The following is a 23,752-nucleotide window of genomic DNA, read 5'->3' on the forward strand; positions in this document are numbered from 1 at the left end:
GATTAATAAATCACGAATTAATATGATAAATTAATAAAATATAATTTAATTTATTAATATAATAAATTAATAAAAGTATTTGATGCAAATAACTGTAAAAGTAATTTTATATAATTTTTTATAAGGTTCAAAAATTAACCATAATATTATATAATAAAATTATTACATAGGAAATTTTATACATAATTTATGATTTTAAGAGCTAATTAGTTAAAGTAATTTTTAAAAGTAATGGTATCACAAATTATATCACAATATAATGTCCTTTTATGATAGAATATCGACAAAAAATATATTTTTTGTTAAATCATACAATCCATCCCAATGTGTTAACAGAGCCCATCTTCGTTTCCACTAGGCTTTGCTCCTAATTAAGACGGCCGTAATGGCCTATAATATTCAACCTTCCATCCCTGATGTAAGGTCGGTACGTATCGGCACACGAGTGAAGGAAAAACTAAAGCGATCAGTTGTCCCGTGACGAGAGTCTATTTAACCTCTTGCCATCTGGTTGAAACAAATACACCTATCCGGCCTCTGGTCTCATATTGACGGCATGTTAAATTTGTGGGTATCGGATTAGGAATGGATAATGGGGTCTTGCATTCATGGTGCTGTATGTGTCACAGAGACAGACGGCCCAAGAGCAATCAGCATCAGAGACAAAACATGTGGCTGACAGGACTGCTCTTTAGTGGACAGGTAGTGGGCAGGCTGAAACAAAATGTTCTTGTTTTGACACGGTTCAGAGGAAGATGTTAATTAAGATTGGGTCGCTTCCAGGCCTGGCCTTATCTCAAAAGCAGGATTAACAGAGGATTTTAGAAATGTGTAAATAGACGTCTTCTCACACAAACGCCAATCGTTGGTCATTTCGGCTCAATGTGTTGTTTCACTGGTAGGGGTGCGCAAAATATTGAATATGCATGACATATTCACAACGCTCTGCTAGAGACACGACATTAAAAAAATATTGTGAATACCATAATGCTTTAACACGCTTTTTATTTGACCATTAAAATTACCTAAAGGTCCAAAGTTACAATGTTATTAGGAGCTGGAAATTTGATTTTAACCAAATAAATCAGTTCAGGCCAATTAAGTGCATCTTTTTAGATTTTGTTTGTTTGAAAAACTAAAAAATGCTCAGTCTCAACATGGCAATTTAAAAAAAATATAGATATTAAAATGTATGAACTAAATTATTATGTGTTATGTAGGTACATATAATGACAAAACAATAACTTAATTCATATATAAAGACATTTACACTTTCATGTCATATATATATATCAGCAAAAAGGTTAAAAGAAGGTTTTTTTTTAAGCTAAATCACAAAATCCATCCCAATGTTTAACAGAGTCCATCTTCATTTCCATTAGGCTTTGTTCCTAATGAAGATGGCCATAACGTGCCTGCTTTGTGCATCCCGGCATAAAGGCTTAGACGATGATCTCCGATAAACTTAAATGGATCAGAAACTTAAATGAAACATTTTGAGATGTGAAAGACCAGTCTTTTATTTATCAGATTTTTACCCATCAGATACAATCAAGACTTTATCAGACAGTCTGATGTGCGAGTTAAAGGAAGCCACAGTACAAGAAAAGGTTTAAATGAGATTCAACATTAAAGTAGTTTCTGCGGAGTGCTTGTGAAAATATTCTATAACTTTTATTAAACTATAACTAATGCAATCTTCTTGTACAATATTTCTTTACCAGTTTCGGCCTGCCTATATCTAGGGTATAAATAAACCATTACTATACCGCTGCATAGCGAGCTATAAATAATTTAAGTATTTTTCAAAAAGATTGGTGAATAAACAAAAAGGTTAAAGGCCATTTATGACACATGGGAATAGATGTGCCTATGTTGTGTTATGTCTAGCTGTTTTTAATGTTAGAATCCAACCCTCATCTATGTGCCTGTCGCATTGGGATTCATAGTTGTTCATAGTTCAACATCTAGCGTTTTGAACACAACAACATGCTCTGCGTGAATGACCCCTTAAGATGCATCAATCATTGTGTAGCCTATAGTCTTCAGGGCAAAAAAGAAAGCACACGTACGTCTGCAAGATGTCTGTTAAAGATCGCTTCATCTGGAAAGCATCTGCTGTTTACTAACATCTGATAGACATCTTTAAGATGTCAGTTTAACATACATTCTAAATCATTACATCTTAAAGACATCTTCTAAACGTCTATTTGACATCTGACAGAAAACGTCCTCACTCTTAAAAATCCGTCTTCCAGATGTAAACACGCACATCAAATAGACGTCTCCGTGATGTACGTGTGCTATCTGGGGACTGTGTTGAGTCTGAGGTGCGGATCTCTTACCTGTGGCAGGTGCAGCTGTAGGCCCTCTCTGGGGATGGGCTGGCGAGATGGGGTCTGGTCCAGTTGCATGTTGAAGAGCGCAGATAGAGCCGCCTGGGCAGCCCGGGCTTTAGCGAGTTTCTTATTTCGGCCCGAGCCCTCAAACGTCTGCGAGTCCACAGTCACGGACATCACAAAGTTCTTAGCATGGCTCTCCCCGCTCTCCGACACAAACTCGTATTTGAGGCCTGGCCGCAGCTCGTTGAGAATCATGACAGGGTTCTTGCCGCTGGCCGAGGAGGCGAAGGAGGAGGGCGGTGGCAGGGGCGCCTGAACTAGGCTGTTCGTACCTGGCGCCTGGGGCACGGGATACTCTCCCAGCGGGTTTAAGGAGCCGTTGCCGTTGGAGCCCAGAAAAAATGATTCCTCGGGCGGTGCCGGCGTCTCAAACCCGTTGAAGAGCATGTCAGGGAAGTCAGCCTGGTCGGAGGTGAAATCCGTGTTGACGGTGAGCGTACGGCCCATGGCCAGGTGCGCCTCAGACGCGTTAGGGAACTGAACAAAGGAACGCAGGGCCTTCTCAGCGGCATTCAGCTTGGCCTTTTTCTTTGTGGGACCCGAGCCCTCGAACAACTGCCCGTTAACCTCGACGGTCATGACGAAAACCGGCGCATGGACCGGGCCGGTCTGCGAGAGAAGCTTGTACTGCAAGCCTGGTTTGATCTCGTTCAGCTGCATCAGGGCATTCTTGGGCAGAACCGGCCCTGGCGTTTTCTTACGTTTCTTGGGTCTGAATTTCGAGTGCGCATGGCCATTGTTGCCCTCCTCCAGGGGGCGCTTGCGACCCCCTCCTCCACTACCGTTGGGGAGCTGCTCCACCAGGCCAGCTCCCTCCTTAGAAGAGACGTTGTCCAGGTTGCGGTTTTCCTTTACGTCGGTGCTGCATGAACCTGCGGTGCCCAGAAAGAGTAACTTACAACGCCTTCGTTGCAGGATCTTGTAAATGTAAAATTTATAGATTCCTTTATCTTTCTTTGTAACCGAACAAGTGATGTGTGTTCCTTTTTTGTGTGCCGAGGTATGCTAGCATGATACATTTTTAGACTAATCTGGTGAAACTTCTTTATGAGAGGAATTTCAGAGATGACACTGAAAAAACTTTTAAGGAAAAAAAAAAAAAAACGATTAATTAACATAATTAAGAAAGACCATGAGGTATGAAATCTCAATGATCATAATCATCAGTTTAATTTAAAGTACAGTTTGAGCATTCGGTTTTGCAGGCAATGGCTCGTGCCGAGTCAATCAATCATCTCATTGGAGATAAAATATGTGCTAATGGAGAACAGAAACCAAAGCTTTAAAAGCCTAATAACTAATTAAATGAGGCTCTTTTTGAGAGACAAAGGCACTTTTTCAGGTCCCTCCATATAAATAGTGGCTATAAAACACCAACAAATATGGGTTCACAATGGGTTCAGTTTTTAGTTGTGAAAAAACTTTTTGAGAAAATAGTTCTCTTATCTAACAAAACTGGTCAAGACTCATATTTCATCCCAAAATCAAAAGAAAAAACAAATAACTGTCCAAAAATGGTCACAATAGGGATTTCAATCAATTAAAAGATTTAAATCATGGTCAATCTTTAATGAGTTCCTTTAAAATACAAATAAAATACTGAATATATAAAATAAAAAAAATATGCATATATGCAATTATTAGGTGTTGTGTGGATGACATAATATTTATACAATAGTGCTCTTCACTCAAGGTTTCAATAATATATCAAATTAAATAAATACGGTCATTAAAAAAAAGAAAATGTATATGACAATAAGGCAGCATATTTAATCGCATGCATTAATGTGTTAACTGTGAGAGCAGAAACATTTAAAAAACTAAAAAAAACTAAATGGGTTTTCTGATTGCAAAATTGTATGTTATTCTATATTTAGATTTTGGGGTGAAATAGGATCTGGGCATGTTTTCATGAGATATTTACAAGGTCACAATTTTTTTCCCTTAAGAAGAGGGTCTTGCAGAGGAAACACACATCATCATGTCCTGTTGACAAAGCTGATGGAACTTTGGCTAAATTTTCATTTATAACATCCTTCAGCAAAAGCTCGCTAGGTTACTGCTTTCAGTGCTCTGGTAGAGAGAGAATAGCGTCCGTGAACAGTAGGGGAACAGAGTAAGAGCTCTCTGCAAACAGTAGGAGCAACAGGGTGGATAAGGGAGAGGGTGCAAGGCAGAAGGAGAAATAAAATGAAGATATCTGAGAAGAGAGAAAGTCCTGTCAGGGAAAACGCGAGGGGGGGAGGTGGGGTGAGCAAGAAAGAAAGAAGAGGAGAGAAGAGGAGAAAGAAAGAAAGAAAGAAAGAAAGAAAGAAAGAAAGAAAGAAAGAAAGAAAGAAAGAAAGAAAGAAAGAAAGAAAGAAAGAAAGAAAGAAAGAAAGAAAGAAAGAAAGAAAGAAAGAAAGAAAGAAAGAAAGAAAGAAAGAAAGAAAGAAAGAAAGAAAGAAAGAAAGAAGAGGATAAAGAAAGAAAGAAGAGGACAGAAGAGGAGAGAAGAGGAGAGAGAAAGAAAGAAAGAAAGAAAGAAAGAAAGAAGAGGAGAAAGAAAGAAAGAAAGAAAGAAAGAAACACAGAGAGAGAAATATACAAAATACTGGAGCAGAATCTGAAAATCAAAACCCTTCTTATGCGTGTCAAACTTTAATACACATATCCACATCTCACACACACACACACACACACACACACACACACACACACACACACACACACACACACACACACACACACACACACACACACACACACACACACACACACACACACACACACACACACACACACACACACACACACACACACACACACACACACACAGACACACACACACACACACAAGCGATTGACTTTAATGATGGAAATCAATCTTGCTAAAACAACGGCCCTGTTCCAAAACCTAGTGAGATCCCTACACGGGTAGGCTTTTAAAGGATCTTAGGCAGGCCACTCCAAATGTACTTTTATAATCCATTCAGTAACAAAAATATCTGCAAAACATTCAAACTAATGTACTATTTTGCTGTTTTTCTAAGTAAACATTTTCAGTCGAATCTGTGCTTGCCAAAAACTTATTTCAAACATTTTTTTAGGTTAAATTTCCGTTAAGATGTGGCCTTAGAAGACGACACCAAAGCAGGTCACACTAGCTTGTTACACTAACAAAGAATGCCCAAAAGATTGTGCAATAAAACTTCAACTTTAACAGCTTTAAGCTTACTAGAGATATTAAAGCTATAAATTTATAGACCTGCCCACCCTCAGCTGAAAATTCAATTAATTGCACATGCAAAAGCATAAAATCCTAATAACTGTACTTACTGTAACCAGTAAAATGCATTGGCTCACTACAGAGTATTAAAGGAATGTAAAAGCGAACACCTGCAGTGGCACCGACAGCTTAAATAACATAGAAACAGGACCTCTCCTTTAGAGCCATGAACTTCAATGTCTTCAATCTACACAAAGGCCCAGTAACAGCGAAGTGCACCAGCTCCCTTTGTGTGTGTTAGCAATGTCAAAAAGAACACCATGTTGATTTTCGCTTGGTGTACGGTGATGTAGTCGAATGCACTTCTTGGTTAAAATCTTTAAACCTTAAAAATTCCTATGGAGAACAAGAATGGGAAAACACTGGTAAGGCTGCTAAAAAAAGGGGGCGAAAAAAGTGTTGGTCTTTCACTCAATTGGGGGGAGGGGGGGGTATCTGGTGCTGAATGAGTGTATAAAACCGACACTCTTGCCAAGCAACGAATTTCTGCCCAAAATCCTGTTCCTAACATCTAAAGCTGATAGAGAAATATGCACTGTCAGAGGTAGAAAGCTTTTGGATATCAAATACGCTTATCGGCAGAAAATCTAAATAAGAAAGCGTCCGCTTCGCTACAGATCCGTAATAAATGACGGGTCCCTCCATTGTCAGTGGCTCTGAAGACAAGCTGCGGAGTGACGGGACAATAGAGGGTTACATTTCATCTGGGTTAACAACTCTTCCCAGAATCTTCTATTCACAGCACTGCTGAATAAAGAAGAACGGGACTCAGACACCGGAGGAACGCTGTGTATTTCTTCAGTCTTGGGTCCCGATCTTCTTTGATCACATTCAAGTGTAAAGCCCAATGAAATAGGGAATGCAAAATTTGGAAGGTATTGGATTATTTAGGCTAGCACATCTAGCGATACTGACTTTTTTATGCTACCTTGTTTTAAACCACTGATAATTTACTCATTTTAAAAAAACAAATGAAATTAAAATGTTATTATCTATAACATGCTTTGCATCTTTTTTTAGCTAATTTTGCAGTGACACAAAAATGAGGGCTAAAAAAAAAAAAAAAAAAAAAAAGACACTTAAGGGAATAGTTCACCCAAAAAAAAAAAAAAAAAAAAACTGTCATCATTTACTCACTGTCATGACGTTTTATGATGTATTCTTCTGTGGAACACAAAAGAAAAAAAAATTAGGAAAAAAAAAAAAAATCAGTCAGTACAATGACAGTTAATGGGGTTCCATGTAGTTTGGACCCCAATGTTCTTCATTTGTTCTTTCATAAAATGTGAGTAAATGAAGATTCATGTTTGGGTGAAGCATCCCTTTAAACAAGACTTAGAAGCAACAAAAAAAAAGCAGCAGAAATTTTAAATCATTCTGGAATAGGACATGCTTGAAAGGTATAAGGTGTAACACCCAATTACACAATGCAAGCAAGCAACAGAACAAAACTAGAATGTGGATAAATCTTATATACGTCTGATATGTTTAAATTAGGGCTGTTAAAAGATTAATCGCGATTAATCGCATCCAAAATAAAAGTTTGTGTTAAAATAATATATGTGTGTGTACTGTGTATAATTAAATTTGTATATATAAATACACACACATGCATGTATATATTTAAGAAAAATTTGTAATTTATATATAAAAAAAATTATATTCATATATAATATAAATTAAATATAAATATATACAGTATATTCATGCAAATATTTCTTAAATATATACATGCATGTGTGTGTATATATACATACAAAATTTATATATACGTATAAGTATTTATATATACAAAATAATTATACACAGTACACACACATATATTATGTAAACACAAACTTTTATTTTGGATGCGATTAATCGCGATTAATCTTTTGAAAGCCCTAGTTTAAATTAATTTAAATATTTGTTCATCTAACACACTAAAGATCAACCACAATGTTATTTTGTCGACTAAAATTTTACACCATTTGAGTCAGATGAAAATGTACTGCAATAATGAAAAATTACTAAACATAGAAGATGTTTTCAAAAAAAAAAAAAAAAGTGTCTAAAAAATAAAAGATTTGATCTGAACGGACTGAAGTTTCAATGTAAAAATTGTGCCCATGTCTAAACACTACTTTAAACATCTCTGCTGGGATGGTTTAGCGTGATGGGCATATAGAGGGACGGGAAGACACATGAACTGTTGACTAAATGACACATTCGTCAAGGGGAGTGTGTAGGGCTCTGTTCTGGAATGGAGGGTTTGGGGTTCAGCTATGAGCACTCACTCATGTTCTCCTCCTCATCAACATCCATGGTGGTGAAACGCCTCGACTGGCCCTGCGCTTGCTGAGCCACAGCCACACCTGACAGAAAGACAGAGGAAGAGATCATTAGTGCTGTCTGCTAAATACATATAATCACAGGTACTTCTGCTCAATCTTGGGGTTAGTGGCTTGGACAAACCCCTGATAATAAGCAAAGAGCTACAGACATGAATGACACATGGAATTATGCTCAACAAGTGATTGAATTCATAATTTTCACCTGGTGGATGGAAAATAGTCCATAGACGTACATATACACACACATTAATACTTTGGGGATGGTACGATTTTGAAATGCTTTTGAAAGTCTCTTATTCTCACAAAGGCTGCAGTTATTTGAAACAAAATACAGTCAAATATTGTGAAATATTATTACAATTTAAAATAACTTTTCTATTAGAATATATTTCTAAAATGTAATTTATTCCTGTGATGCAAAGCTGAAGTTTCAGCATCATTACTCCAGTCTTCAGTGTCACATGATCCATCAGAAATCATTCTAATAAGATGATTTGCTGTTCAATTATTACTGGTGCTCAATTTTTAATATTTAATAAAACCATGCATTTTGAATTTATGATGTCTTACTGATCAGCTATACTATTAGAAGTTATTACTATAAAGCTCCTACAAGCACATTCTATGACTTTTCCAGTGATTAAAATTCAGATTAAAGGAGAACTCCGGTCAATTTTAACATTGAGCTCATTTTTTTGTACATTTGGAGTGCTGTCAATACAGAGAACAACGACAAAAGACGGTGTTGCCTACACCGAGTTATTCTATTTTTAAAATTTGCACCCTGTTGACTTCAATGGGGCAAGTTTTAAACCTGCTTTTAGCCTCTTAACATCCTTGATGTGTCATTACAAGTGCACAGAAAATGTGAGTGATTCCTTCCGACTCCGAGTGAACACGGGTGGATCTGACTGCAGTAGATGTTAGAGATATTAATAAAAACGAAGTTAATTCAGCCAGCGCTCATACCTTTGTTTACATCCTGTTTTCGGTGGAAGGCCATAGTAATCGATAGTCGAGTTCACGCGCATAGGTTTAGTTACCAATGATCACGCGCGTGAACTTGACAATCGATTACTATGGCGTTCCACCGAAAACAGGATGTAAACAAAGGTATGAGCGCTGGCTGAATTAACTTCGTTTTTATTAATATCTCTAACATCTACTGCAGTCAGATCCACCCGTGTTCACTCGGAAGGAATCACTCACATTTTCTGTGCACTTGTAATGACACATCAAGGATGTTAAGAGGCTAAAAGCAGGCTTACTACTTGCCCTATTGAAGTCAACAGGGTGCAAATTTTAAAAATAGAATAACTCGGTGTAGGCAACACCGTTTTTTGTCGTTGTTCTCTGTATTGACAGCACTCCAAATGTACAAAAAAATGAGCTCAATGTTAAAATTGACCGGAGTTCTCCTTTAAGAGTAAGATTCAGATTCAGATTCAAATTCAGACTGAATCGATATAGAATTCAGGGCTCGAGAGTCGAGACTAACGGCGTCCTATCGTCCTGGGGACGACAGAAAATGTTTAGGACGAACAGAAATATTCTCCAGGACGCCTACAGAACGAAAGACATTTTGTATGTGTGTTCATTTATTACTAGCTTATTATGGTAACTTACTTAGAAAATGCCAAAACTAACCGACCAAGCGCTGACTACAACGGAGCGCGTCTTCTCATGCTAATGTTACTCACCCGGAGACTTGTTTCGCGGTACATCTATCACTTCACATGGCTTATTTTCACAGATGAAAACGAGACGATAACTAAACAAAATCTAGGTTTGAATGACAAAAACTATGACGAAAATCTACTGCCATTTTCGTCAACGAATAAAAACTAGACAAAAATGTTAGATAGTGACGATTTGGGAAGCGATCCAGTCAGAACTGATGTCCTGCGTTTGTGGTAACGTTAGATGCGCACATTTGTACTGTAACGTGTTGATCTACCCAGCTGCACACGGGGTGACATGCGCTTCATGTCTCATAAAACGTTAAAAAATGTAAACGTCTGGGAGAATGAGTAGAGCAGACATACAGATCTGAATAAGAGTGACGACGCAAGAAAAGAGCTCTATTCGGTACGGTTTTCTGTGCGCACACACCCGACCCTAATCGTGCAGCCATGCACTATAGCGCGCGAGAACTGAATTGAGCTCTCTTTCGTGTCTTAATGGACAAATACACACAACAATTATGTCGAAATGTCCGTTTTGGAGAGAATTCACGTAAACTGTGTTGGTTATGTCTTAAACAGTTTTGAGTGTATCGGATGTGCATCAGCGCATGTCATTGTACATGATCCGATGTCTTAAAGTGACAGTGGGTAATAAACCTAATATAATGCGGTCTGTGTCCTTAATATTGATCAAGCAACAAAAGAAAAAGAGAAAAGCATTCACTGCTCGTTAATAGCTTTAATAAAGATTCATTATATTTAATTCATACAAATAAATATGTCTGCTGCTTGAAAGAATAAAGAATGATGATATTTTTGAGATATGTAGTCACCAGTATTTATTTGTTATTGTTTAATCCAACCACCTCAAAAACGTTTTGAGCTGTATGTATTTTCTCTTAATTTTTGTATTATGTAAAAAAAGAAAAAGGAAAAAAAAAGAAGAAAGATTTGTTCTGCATGAATACAAAAAAGCATTTAAAGGAGAACTCCGGTCAATTTTAACATTGAGCTCATTTTTTTGTACATTTGGAGTGCTGTCAATACAGAGAACAACGACAAAAATCGGTGTTGCCTACACCGAGTTATTCTATTTTTAAAATTTGCACCCTGTTGACTTCAATGGGGCAAGTAGTAAGCCTGCTTTTAGCCTCTTAACATCCTTGATGTGTCATTACAAGTGCACAGAAAATGTGAGTGATTCCTTCTGAGTGAACACGAGTGAATCTGACTGCAGTAGATGTGAAAGATATGTATAAAAATGATGTTATTTAAGCCAGCGCAAATACGTGTTTACATCCTGTTTTCGGTTGAAGTCCATAGTAATCGATTGCCGAGTTCACGCGCGTGATCATAGGTAACTAAACCTATGCGTGTGAACTCGGCAATCGACTACTTTGGACTCTGTATTGACAGCACTCCAAATGTACAAAAAAATGAGCTCAATATTAAAATTGACCGGAGTTCTCCTTTAACTCACATTATTTTTTATTAAATCTGGGTTTTACCTGTTTACAGATAACTACTTTGAATGGAGCTAAATAAATATAATAATATACATCATAAACATTTTAAAGGTGTTTTTATTATGTGACTAACAACTAAAGATGATAATAACAAATTACAGAAACAACATGTTTATTTTGGGACGATTGACATTCACTTTAGGACGGTTCAAATTGTTTTTCAGGACGGTTCCAGGACGGAGGTGAAAAAAGTTAGTCTGGAGCCCTTTATTACAGAACATTTACGAGACTTTTTTTTCAGGACTAGAAAACACAATTTTAAAATTCCCTGACACTTTTCTTTTCCCAGGTTTTCCATACGTTTGGAAGTTACAAATTCAAGAAAACATAAAAAATTTCAACAATTGAAAATTGCACTTTACCAAAATAACTGGTTTTGCAAGTATCAAAGAGAAAGTGTAGTGTAGGCCATCATATAATGTCTCTTAATAATGACGTCATGCATCCCGTGCGGCTTTATTTAGATGACTGGAGTGGAGCAGTAAGAACAAGAGGGGAAAAAAGAGGAGAAGAGAGGTGAGAAGAGGACAGAAATGAATGAGGAGAGTAGAGAATAGGATAGAAGAGGAATGAAACACCATTGACTGTGAGGTTAAGCCTACAGTAAGTGTATAAATATTCAGCAGGAGAAACTAATCTTTGAGAGAAAGGGCCGTGCTTGACAGGCCGTAATAGCAGGAGCAGTCTATTGTGACTTTAATATCCATTCGATTAGACCTCATCTTCAGCTGCCTCAGAGGAAAAATACAGTTATTGACATCAACGGGCTTTTAGTCCCCCTCGACACAGATGCCGCTTGAGCTCAGGTGAAAAACACAACACAAACACAAGAGCAAAACTCTACATTTCATTAAAAACATTCCTCATAATAGAGTCGAGATGCAGGGCTGTGTTGACTTGAGGCTATGGTGAGGAAGCTTTTATACGCCTGACACAGAGACGATACCAGGAGCTTCAGGATTAACAGAGAAAAGATGCTGTCAAGGACATAATGCCAGTGTTCCTGCGTTCTCTTTCTTCAAATAGACACTTGGAATATTTTTAAAAGCATAGTTCATTATTTACTCACGTCTTTCCAAATCTGTATTTCTTTCTTCTTTGAAACACAAAAGGTAAATTTGCAGGTAAGACACTAGAACAACAGTACAAAATTCATCACCCTCTATAAGTTTTATGACAAATAAGGATGCCTGAAATAATGAAAAGGGAAAATCTATTAAAAATAGAGTTGGGAGCCGATAGCCTTGTTGGCAGTGCTCCGACATGTAGTCCCGACTCGTGAACCTTCCTGATCCCGTCCCCCTCTCTCTCACACTTTGCTTGCTGTCAGTCCTCTACTATCCTATTTTAATAAAGGTAAAAATAAACCAAAAATAAATCTTTCAAAAAAATCTAGTTAAGTTAAACGCACACGCAAAGTCCTTAGAATAGTATTATTTGTATTAAATTTCATGTGGATTTAAATACATTTTTAAAATATTTATTTAAAGGTACAGTACACCATGTAATTTTTTCTTCAAAATTAACGATTCAGTCAATACATCATCAATCCTTCTTCCAAAACATGTTTTTGTCTTAACCTGATTCACTATACACTGTAAAAAATGATTTTTTGGTGAAGTAAATACTACTGAAAAAAAAACTATGTAATTTACATGAAAAAGTTAGTTCAGGCAAGAATAAAAAAAACGAAGTAAATTCCATATCAGTACTTAATTCAAGCGAGTAGAAATGAAAGCGTAAATATCAACTCAATAAAATTAAGTAAAAATTACTCAGCTTTTCTGATACTGAGGTTCCCATCATGCACTGGACCTTGAATAATTAATGAGGTTAATTTTTCACTGGTTTCCAGCTGTATTTACACTGCTTTATCATTGTTTTTGTTGTCAGGATTAGTAACTTGCCATTTTGTGACCGAGTAAATTTTCTGCTCAAAATTACACATTCAAACACAAAAACGATCCATCAAATGTTACCATCATTGTGTATTGTCTACCAAGTATTGAGGTCTTTGCATTCACATGATGCTTAACATCTGACATGCTGTAGTATAAATTACTTAGATAATCTAAGTAAAGCACACACTATAAATGACTGGTATAATTCAATATTATTGTTTGAGTGAAATGTAATGCAAAGGAAATATCAACTAAATCGATATTAATCAACCTTTTACTAGCCAAGTTAAAATTACTTATTTTCTGTGTTACTTTCACTTAACTAGGTTAAGTAAAGTTTACTTAATTCCATATTCCAAGTAAATTTAACTTAAAGATTTCTAATTAAAGCTACTAATGAGTATGTTTAGGTTTTTACTTGGCAAATCTTTGTAAATTTACTAGCATTTTCTGAGTGAAAAAAGTTTCCTAGCTTTTTTCAAGTAAATCCTACTCCAAATTTTTTACAGTGTAGTAAGCCTATTATTATAAGTGTTCATATTTTAGACTTGATGGGATGGTTTTCATGGCAGATTGCGTATACGACACTCGTCCGTGTGTATAGATAGAGAAAAATGGAGAAAAGTTGCTCAGGTTACTTTGAGGCGTGAAGCACACTAAATCTCGAACCTTCGGGGAATCGCCCGTTTTTAAAACACCCTTAAAAGAGGAGAGTTTGCTGGCAAAAAGAGAAAGCGACAGTTCGTAATAAAACAGATAAATTGCCATATGTAGTTCATTGTAAAGCATTATCTATTGTGAAGGCCCATGACACAGCTTCATGCAAATTATATCACTCTAACTTTAATTTGGCTGCCAAAATAATATATATATATAAAAAAAAAAAATAAAAAAAAAGAAGAATTAAGAATTATCTTCCAAATTCAAAACTGATTCAGATTTTGTTTTCATTGTTACAATCTCTGGACAGATATATGCCATCTAGACATTTTGAGCCCATAAGAAATCACTGTCTGCAATAACTTGATATATCTGGACCATAAAAATAAATGAATAAAAACATTATGATGTGATTGAGCAAAATTTCCAGCCATCGATACTAAAGCACACACAGTACTGTATGAGAGACAGCCCAATGAAAGCCATTACAAAGCACATAAAGAAGCCAATCACAGCTCTCTGCTTTCGCTCTGGCCCATTCTTCACGGGCGACACTTTCTTAAGCTAAACTAAATGGCCTAATTAATCTGGTCTAATGGTGGGTGACATCAAATATGCTACCACAATTATTACCCTATTAAAGATTAATATTCCATAAGAAAATTGAAAAGAGTCAGGGGAGTGTTGTTGTGAGAGTATTTGTCTGAGCGGAGCTGAAATTTCAGCAGGCGTCAAACGGCTCCTTGATTTTCATCTCTCTGCTCTTTTCTCCTCTTGCTGGTCTGCTAATGGTCTATGGTGTAATGAGCGGCTCGGAGACTTGAGCTCGTTTTGGGTCTGTCGCTTTTGATTTAGCTTCCTCTGCTGTTCTCATTTTGCTCATGAATCCATAAACAGCAATGAGATCAGCTTCAATCTACAAGTGGTAGACACAAAATCACAGGCAGGGAGCGGTGACAGCGTTTCAGGGGGACGCTGAATGTGTCATTTGCATCCGTGGAGCACAGGAGACTGGAGGATGATCATTACACCAGGGCAAGAAGGTCATTGTCTTCGCTTCACTTCACATATACACTGGAAGCCATTGATGTTGTGACTGCTCACAGACCCCAAAAAAGTCGAAGCTAAACTTCTTTTGAAATAAAACAATAGAAATAACATGAAAATAAAACCTGTAGTTTAACATAAATTTAATAATAATAATAATAATAAATAAAAAAATGAATAATATAGCATAATAATTACTGTCTATGTAGTTCATCAACCACTTATCAGCTTCCATTTCTGTTAGGATGCTACTTGTGTTGAGCCAGAGCCACAGAATCAAGAGCAAGCAGTAAAAAGGTGTTGACACTGGGACTCAAGCCATGTCACATTGGTCTCTGAGAGCAGCGAGAGGAGATTACAGGCTTTCGTGTTTGCACAGCTGTGTCAGATCTCTCCATCTCTGAACACACAGTCCAGCGACAGTTTAACTAGCAGCTGGACACACATCAGTTCATTAATGTTACTAGTTAAACACACAAACAGAGACCAACATCTGCTCTTTCAGAGGATCCCAAAGCCAGCTTGGAGGTTAAAACTCCCAGCATGCATTTCTCAGAGTGCATCATATCAGTGCACTGTGAGAGCAGACTCTCCTGCAATAACAGAGAAAGAGCAATCCAATAGGAAACCAAAAATAACAAATCTCTGCTCATCTGTAAAAGTGCAGGACTGTGAAATACAGTTTTCTGGGAGATGTGCATGCAGCACTCGCTGATTTGTTTTTCATTCATCTTGCGTGACTGTGTGAAGGAGATATTTAACCATCTCAGCATCTGGAATTTCACCTAAAACTTAAAATTCTGTGTATTTATTTATCATCATGTCATTTTAAAACACGTGTATGCCATTATTTTTCAGTGGAAAATTTCATAATTCAACTATTTCTCAAACAGAGCTAAAAAAAATATGTATTTTTTTTACATATATACATTAGGGCTGTCACTTTTATGAACAAATCCTGTTCGATTTTTGAGACATAAGTGTTCATTGAATCGATTGTAAAATCGAAAATTGAAAAATAAAACGCCGTATATGGGCAAATCCACGGACAACTAACAGGCATTAGGACGAACGTAAAGAGGGCGCGCCGCGCCTGACGCGCACAAGCAATATTTCTGATGATTTATTGGCGTGAAGTTTCGCGCACAATGACTAGTGCAACATTCTCGAAAAGCAATAAGCATAGTGGACTGCCATAGCACGCAGCATATGAAAAACATTACCTCATTCTTCAACATGGCTGTGTTTACGATTAGAAATGACAAACAAATTTCGCCTATGTAGGCGATAGACCGTTGCCCGAATCTGTATCTGAATGCATGAGACTGTCTGAATACCGGGAAAATTCACAGTTTTGTAGTAAAAAGAGACACATTATGCAGAAGGATCATTGCTGTTATGCGTGTTTGTCAGAGCCTGCAGTTGCAAATGACGCGCGTTCGCTGCGGGCATAACATGACGAGCTGGATGCGCTCCGAGAAAAGACCGTTAAAATCGATTCCCTATTTTCGTTTTCGAAACTTGCGTTGGTTGGTCCGATCGATTGTGCAATCGATTTTCGAACGTAAAGTGACAGCCCTAATATACATATATACACACACACACACACACACACACACACACACACACACACACACACACACACACACACACACACACACACACACACTTTTGGATTCAAAACAATGAGAATAATTATCATTTTCATAAACCATCTCTTAAAATCTGGATTCAGATATTTTATATTTGGATCTGGATTCAGGCAGATTTACCTAACAGAAAGTGCTGTGTCCCTGTCACTGCATGTGCAACTTGAATTAAATCCGACAAGTCTTTTTACACAATAGGGAAGTGGTTTGCATTTCACATTATGTATTCGTAAAAGCATATTTTGCTAAATAAAAAAATATTGTTGTATATTTTCTGCTTAAACAATATGCAAACATACTTCCACACATTGCCACAATGCTTCCACATGCAGTATGAATGCTGTAACTGTCAATATGAGCACCGAAACTAACTTGACCTGTGAGTAGTAATTTTCCTTTTATATCTGCGGGACTCGCGTCGTGTTTGGAGCTGATAGCTGTCTCTTAGCAATCCCGAACTGCTTCATATCACAGTCATGATAAAAGCATCGATGTATTCAGTCATCCATAAACATTATTAGATCAGTCGGCTTGACGTTGACGACAAGATCCATAATTCTTAGCAAATGTTGCGTCATCAAACTACGCCTTTGTTATTGTAAGAGGTTAGCGACCCATAGCGGCGAAAAATTCCATACTGTACGTTTAAACTCTACATGCAAATATACTTCCACACTTTGCCACAATGCTTCCACATGCAGTATGAATGCTGTAACTGTCAATATGGGCACCGAAACTAACTTTTACCGCACAGGCCTAAGGAGAAGGTGGTGTTTTCTGGTTGGCACATGGCTCCAATGGAAATAAAGAGATGATTTTCTCTGAGGTTATGTTTAGCGGCATGTTTGGCATTGAAATTGACAGAAGCATTCCCCGCTCTCAGTTCTTATCTTTCAAATATGTGATTTAGAGCAGACTGATGTGTGTTTCGGAGTAAAAGCATGTTTGATGAGCCATGAGCGGAGAGAAGAAAAAGGGGGCGATTCACCCTGAGAGTCTTTAGTGCCATCACACAGCTCACATTCAAATGAAGACTGATCTGCAAGAGTTCAAATCTCTGTGTGAGAGGCTTAGAGCACGCAGACAGCCATCCACAGTCAACATCCCAGCTGAAGAAGAGCCAGATGACAGTGGAGAGCAGCGAGATGAGGGTGAGGGCATTCACCGTGATCTGCCACTTCAGAGCCCACTATGTAATTTCACCAAAGTGGCCTGTGGCTGGTATTGACGTACAGATGAAGGGTGACACGCCGGGCACTTTGGTCGTACACCTGAGAACGTTCTATCACATCTTTAACTTTAACTGCGGCTGTCATGAGTCATGCTGTTAGAGAAAAGCACATATAAAAAGAGAGATGGTCCCGCATTCCACATTAAATCACACCAATTTCCTCTAAACTTCAAACTAAAGATGTGACTAATTCACGAGTACAAGGTGTTTTCCAGACTTGGACAAGTCTTTCAAGGTAAAAAGAAGTCTTGTGGGTCTGCTCTGAAAGGCAGAGCTTTTTTATATTAAAAAAGATTATTAATAAAAAAGTAAATATTAAATTAAAGCTGCAGTCCGCAGTTTTTCCTCATTGTCGCCATCTCTGTTCGAAATCTGCAATTGCAGTTATTCACGGAATTATCAACTTTACGTGGGTTGTGCCTCGGCACGGCACAGCGCGGATGAATCCGATATTTTGAGGAGAATGTGCGGCTGTCAGTCGCCGCCGGTGTGGATACTGTCATTCGGAAACACAGATTCTACTTTTTGGAAGTATGACCAACAGAAGAACTTTCACCGGAAAATGTCATCTGAACAAGTAACATCCACTATTGTTCTGACCAACTAAGGGGAAAAAAGCATTGCAGTAAATCGCGCTGATTAAATCTAACGATCGCTTATCATATCACGTCAAACCATGCAAATTATACTTTGTTCTCAAATTGTTAATGTTAACAACATCAGCATTGCGTGACTACATTTAATGCCCTTCCGATATTATCCTTGTTTTCGCATGGGCCGGTTGCAGTCTTTTTTTTTCTCCGAAGTCTTTCGCGTTTTACGAGTGAATCTCCAGTTGTCACTGGTGATTGTCGTTTGAACCTTTCTGGATCCGTCATCAAATTGATAAGTTTAATTATGTCAAGTGCTGTGAGAAAAAGGCTATAAATCTCCACCTCCAACATCCTCACACTCATAGCCTACTAGTCGAAACACCTTCTTTATGTGTACAGATGTGACGTAATGACGCAAAGACATGCTCGAATTTCCCGCGGAAATCCACCAGTACCACTGGAGTTAAATACATTATTACAAGCTTACCGTTTTGAATCGAACTAAGGCATGCAGATAGTTTTGAACACTGGCTGGTTATCTACTTGATCAAACATTTATTTTGGATAATTTTTAACCCAAAAAAGCTACGAACTGCAGCTTTAATATTATAAATTAAATACTTATCAATTAAAACAATTAATATATAATATATATTTATATTAAAATAATATTATTAATTTAACATTTCCTTTTTATTACTTGTATATAATATTTTTTGAATACATTAGATACATATAATTTTATATTAATCATAATATATATATATATATATATATATATATATATATATATATATATATATATATATATATATATATATATATATATATTATGATTAATATAAAATTATATGTATCTAATATATTCAAAAAATATTTATATATATATATATATATATATATATATATATATATATATATATATATATATATATATAAAATGCAGTTTATAAATAAAACAATTACCTTTTAATAATAATAATAATAATAATAATAATAATAATATAGTGAACTTAAATTCAACTAAATTTTACAACTTTAAATCTTACCACTAAAATGAAATAAAAAAATAAAAAATAAATGATGAACTACACTAACGGTGCGTCAACTAATTACTGGATTACTTTTGAATGGATTACTATTTTTTATTTTGGAGCAGTACAAATCACCATCCACATTTGCTCTGTGGACAGACAAAAAAAAACAAAAAAAAAAACCTTTAGGACATTCTACCTAACATGCGAATTTATGTTGAACAAAATAATACTGCACTTTATTTGATATTCACAAATAGGTGCCTCTAAACCTTAACCACATTAGCTATTCTTCAGCATGCACCACAACTGCACGTTTTCTACACATACGTATGGCCCTCAGTCAGCTTGAGCCAAACACCAGCCCTCAGGACAAATAAATTCAGCTCTCCAAATAAATTTAATAATACTACCGCTGATATGAGTTCTCCACCCGCCTGAACGCCAATTACTGTGCTCTAATAGAGTGCCGGGGGGCAGGGTGGCCAAGAGCCCAACATGTGTCAGAGACTGATGGAACGAGACCGGGGACTTCAGCACCATGGACAGGGCTGCAGAGCCACAGACAAATGATCTCACTTCCTGTAGAAGACACACAAGCCTCTGAGATGACCATCCATTTGTCTTATTTTAAGTGCAGAATGTAGTACATAACATTTGCTTACAAATAATAATCATAGGACATTTGTTCTAAAACATTAAAACTTTACAAATACATACAAATATCTATACAATATATACAAATATCCTGATTGAGAGTTTAAACCAATACAGACAAAAAAAATATCTGTGTCCAAAACATGACAAATGCTGCCTTTCTAGGTTGTATAAGGAGGTATAGTCATAAAGTTCAATACTTGCATAACATCTGATCCATCTGGTCTATGTGTAAAGGGAGCATACATTATTAATTCACTTCCTTGTCACCTTATGATTCCATTTCTACTGCAAAGTAAGCAAGTTGGTCATTAAACGACTTAGCTAAGCTAAAGCTCATACTTGGAAATTAAATTAAACAATTAAATAAAAATAAATAACGAACAAAATAATAAAAAGTGAAATATTAAACTAATATTAAATGAAATTAAAACACTGTAGCTGACACTAGAAAATGAAAATTAATAATTTAATATTATAAGATACAGAATTCACAGTATGAATCCATTTCTACTGAATGCAAGCACATTACATATATCTTGATTACGTCTAAAGCGACATTATATTATTGTGCCTTGGAAGCTGAAACTAGTTTCCTTCATCCAAAAATGTCAAACTCACTGACCGGTTTCAGACAAAGAATGGTTATGAATATTCTTTAGCTTTGTAATTCTGCTGTTCCAGCAACGTCAAGGTTTTCCAAGTGATGTGAGGGTTTTCTGAGAAGGCTGATTCTTTGAGCTTGGGCTGAGGGCAGAAACTCTTTTACTGGGTTAGTGGATTCAATAACTGGCAGATGGCTGGTCATCACGCTGCACTTGAGTTAAAAGAATGGCTGGCAAGGAGAACGAGTGTGCGGGATGAATTTTTTATATGATAGTTTTATGTGAGATTGCTTTCTGTGGGGGAGATGTGAAAAGCTGGAGGAGTAAGCGAGGGCAAAGATCATCATCTTCAAACCCTCCATATGTGTACACACATGTATGGAAATACATGCAGCAGATTAAGCGTAAAACCTCCTCTTTTACAAATAATCTGTCTCTTAAAAAGCAGTATAATAAAAATTTTAATCACTATTTTCACAATATAGTTATTTGAAAAAGTTACACACACACATACATATGTAAGTGTGTGGCTTGCAAAAGTATTCAAACCCCTTAAAAATGTGTGTGTGAAAAAGGACTATGTGGGAATTAATTGTGATGTAATGACTGAATGATTCACTGTGTGTGATTTAAACCATTCAAGTTACAAAAATATATTTTTGCCTGAATGGTATAAAAAACATTGGAGTTCATTAGAGCTGCACAGTTCTGGATAAATTGAGAATCAGTTTATTTATTTTATTTTTAAACAGAGATCCATGATTCTGAATAGACAACAAAAAAAAATGCAATTTACTGGAGGTTCTAACAACATTTTAATTGCAATCCAATTTAAATTTTTTTTTTAAAATTAAATTCAATTATGTAATATAAAAAAATCCGTTGAATAAATGATTTAATGACTCGATCATAAAAACTTTGCTTGTTTCAGTACTGGATGAATCAGCGATTTTTTTAAACAAATCTCTTGAATGAATGATTCAATAGCCCCTTTCACACAGAGATTCCGGAAAATACACGGATAATGTGTCCCGGGATTTGTCACGGGATCGTTTGATTTTGGTTAATTCATTTTCCGGAATCTGTGAGTGCGTTCACACACATCCCGTAAAGACACGTGACGTCAGGATGTGATAACTTGTGTGTCAGATGTCAGTTCTAACTAAATAACTCGTCATTTCTACACGGAGACGAGTCCACACTTCCCAGTAGTGCCACTGGGTTTGCCGAGTGGCTCGTTCCCCATATGCTGTAGCATAGGTTGTAGAAAGGCCGGTGCGATGCCACGTGCGCCATCACTACGACACACCCCTTACGGCATTGGTCCTGGCTTTTGTTCACACAGGGTGCTTTCCGGGACTGATCCCGGCAATGTTACTAGGTTCCCATCCCGGCATCGATCCCGGGACATGTTTGCGTTCACACAGAAGGCACTCTAGCAATTTTATGGCAATTTCAACACGCTGTGTGAAAGGGGCTAATGACAAATACATTTTTTAACAGTCACTTGTCGCCACCTACTGGTGTAACGATGTAATTGACCAACGTTATTTGAAGTGTCAAGTTACTTTCAAAAGGTGATTTACTCTCTTTACACTGCCATAGACATCAGTGTTTATATCCAAACTATAAACTTTTATCCCAGTACTTCTGTGATAATCTGAATTATTGTAGCACAGAAATAACGAGTTGTCGAAAAGACTGTTTGTGAAGCTGCTTCATAGATGACAACTGCTCTCTCCGGTTCAGCGGCAGCGCCAACGCAGATTTGAATGTTTGCTATAAAGGTTTAATAGTCACAGGTGATTCGTTGTCATTTAGGAATAAGATCGCGTGAGTGTTTGAATCGAGATCACAATCTTTTAACAGCTCAAGTGTTCACAGTCACACTATAGATGTATTCTAATAAACTAATGGCATCTCACTTCATGACTCAACTGATGAAACTGCATACGGACTTCTCAAAGCTTTAGTCGCAGTCTGGAGTCTCTCAGTATAAACAGTAAAGCAAAAGCACATTTCCACCGCCTCACAGCCCTACAGCACACACTTTAATACATTACACCCGCACACCCTGCATGTGCGCCAGGGTATAAATCACCCACATGTGTGGCTATGAAAGTCCAGGCACTGGAGGAAGGCCAATAAATGGCTGCTCTCCCAGAGTCCATCATTCCAAGGTCGAGTGACCGCCACACTGGGGACAGATGACAGCCCACCTCCTCGATCAATCCACCTCACAGATGCTTCTGGATCCTTTCCTTTCTCAGATCCCCCTTCATTTGTGACCTCCGCTCCATTTAGGCTGAGAAATACAGCCGAATGCTGGCTCAGACAGTGCTGAGCTAAGGATTTATGCTCCATTGCTTTAGTAGCTTCATAACAACAAAACTTACAAGGAGACTCTTTCACTTTTACACACAGGCAGAAATGTACAAAAAAAAAAAAATCACATGTATTATCCACACTTCAGAAAACCTTGACACGTCTACGCTAGTAAATTCGAATCTTAATGTCTCGAGAAATAAAACCAAAATAAGAAGAATTCTCCCATGTTTGAACACTTGTCTACATAAATGTGATGCAATAAAATGCAACTCATGCTACTGAGGTTTTCAGGAAGATTCTTCCAAAGGTGCGGCTTTCGACAGAGACAGCGGCATGGATGAACTTCTGGGAAAAACAGAACAGCTCAATGCCACGTTGTTAACAGGATTATAGCGGACAACACAGGGAAAACAGAGAGATCTGGGAGCACAGGCTAAACACTACACGCTATTGGTCCAGGAATTAGTATGCAGCATAGGAAACAAGCACTGGTGCAAAATCAGTTTGCAAACAGTTCTCAACATCAAACTCCAATAACTGCACAGCAAAACAGAGTAAACTCAGTTTGTTTGGACACAGCCTTTTAACATGTATACTCTACCATTTAATAGTTGGTGTCGGTAAGATTTTGTAACGTTTTTGAAAGAAGTCTCTTATGCTCGCCAAGGCTGCATTTATTTGATCAAAAGTACAGTAAAACAGTAAAATATTGTAAAATATGATTAATTGTAAATAACTATTTTCTATTTGATAATTATATATTGAAATGTAATTTATTGCTGTGATGTTAAAGCAGATTTTTCCTGCAGTCTTGAGTGTCACATGATCATTCA

General features: G+C 37.0%; 1 protein-coding gene across 3 annotated transcripts in view; it reads right to left on the reverse strand.

The window, feature by feature from the left end:
• Window positions 1-23,752, reverse strand: part of adarb1b (adenosine deaminase RNA specific B1b) — a 157,152-nt gene that overhangs the window by 16,510 nt on the left and 116,890 nt on the right. For 2 of the 3 annotated variants that reach the window (XM_081369203.1, XM_081369204.1), the window contains exons 4-6: window positions 7,947-8,024; window positions 6,808-6,834; window positions 2,346-3,274 (exon numbers count right to left, since the gene is read on the reverse strand). In XM_081369203.1, coding sequence (XP_081225329.1) covers window positions 2,346-3,274; window positions 6,808-6,834; window positions 7,947-7,974 — 984 coding nt within the window. In that variant the 5' untranslated portion in view covers window positions 7,975-8,024. The remainder of the gene's footprint in view (window positions 1-2,345; window positions 3,275-6,807; window positions 6,835-7,946; window positions 8,025-23,752) is intronic. The other variant, XM_081369205.1, reaches the window with a different exon arrangement.

The sequence above is a fragment of the Scardinius erythrophthalmus genome, assembly GCF_964197995.2.
Source record: "Scardinius erythrophthalmus genome assembly, chromosome: 6".
NCBI classification, from domain to species: Eukaryota; Metazoa; Chordata; class Actinopteri; order Cypriniformes; family Leuciscidae; genus Scardinius; species Scardinius erythrophthalmus.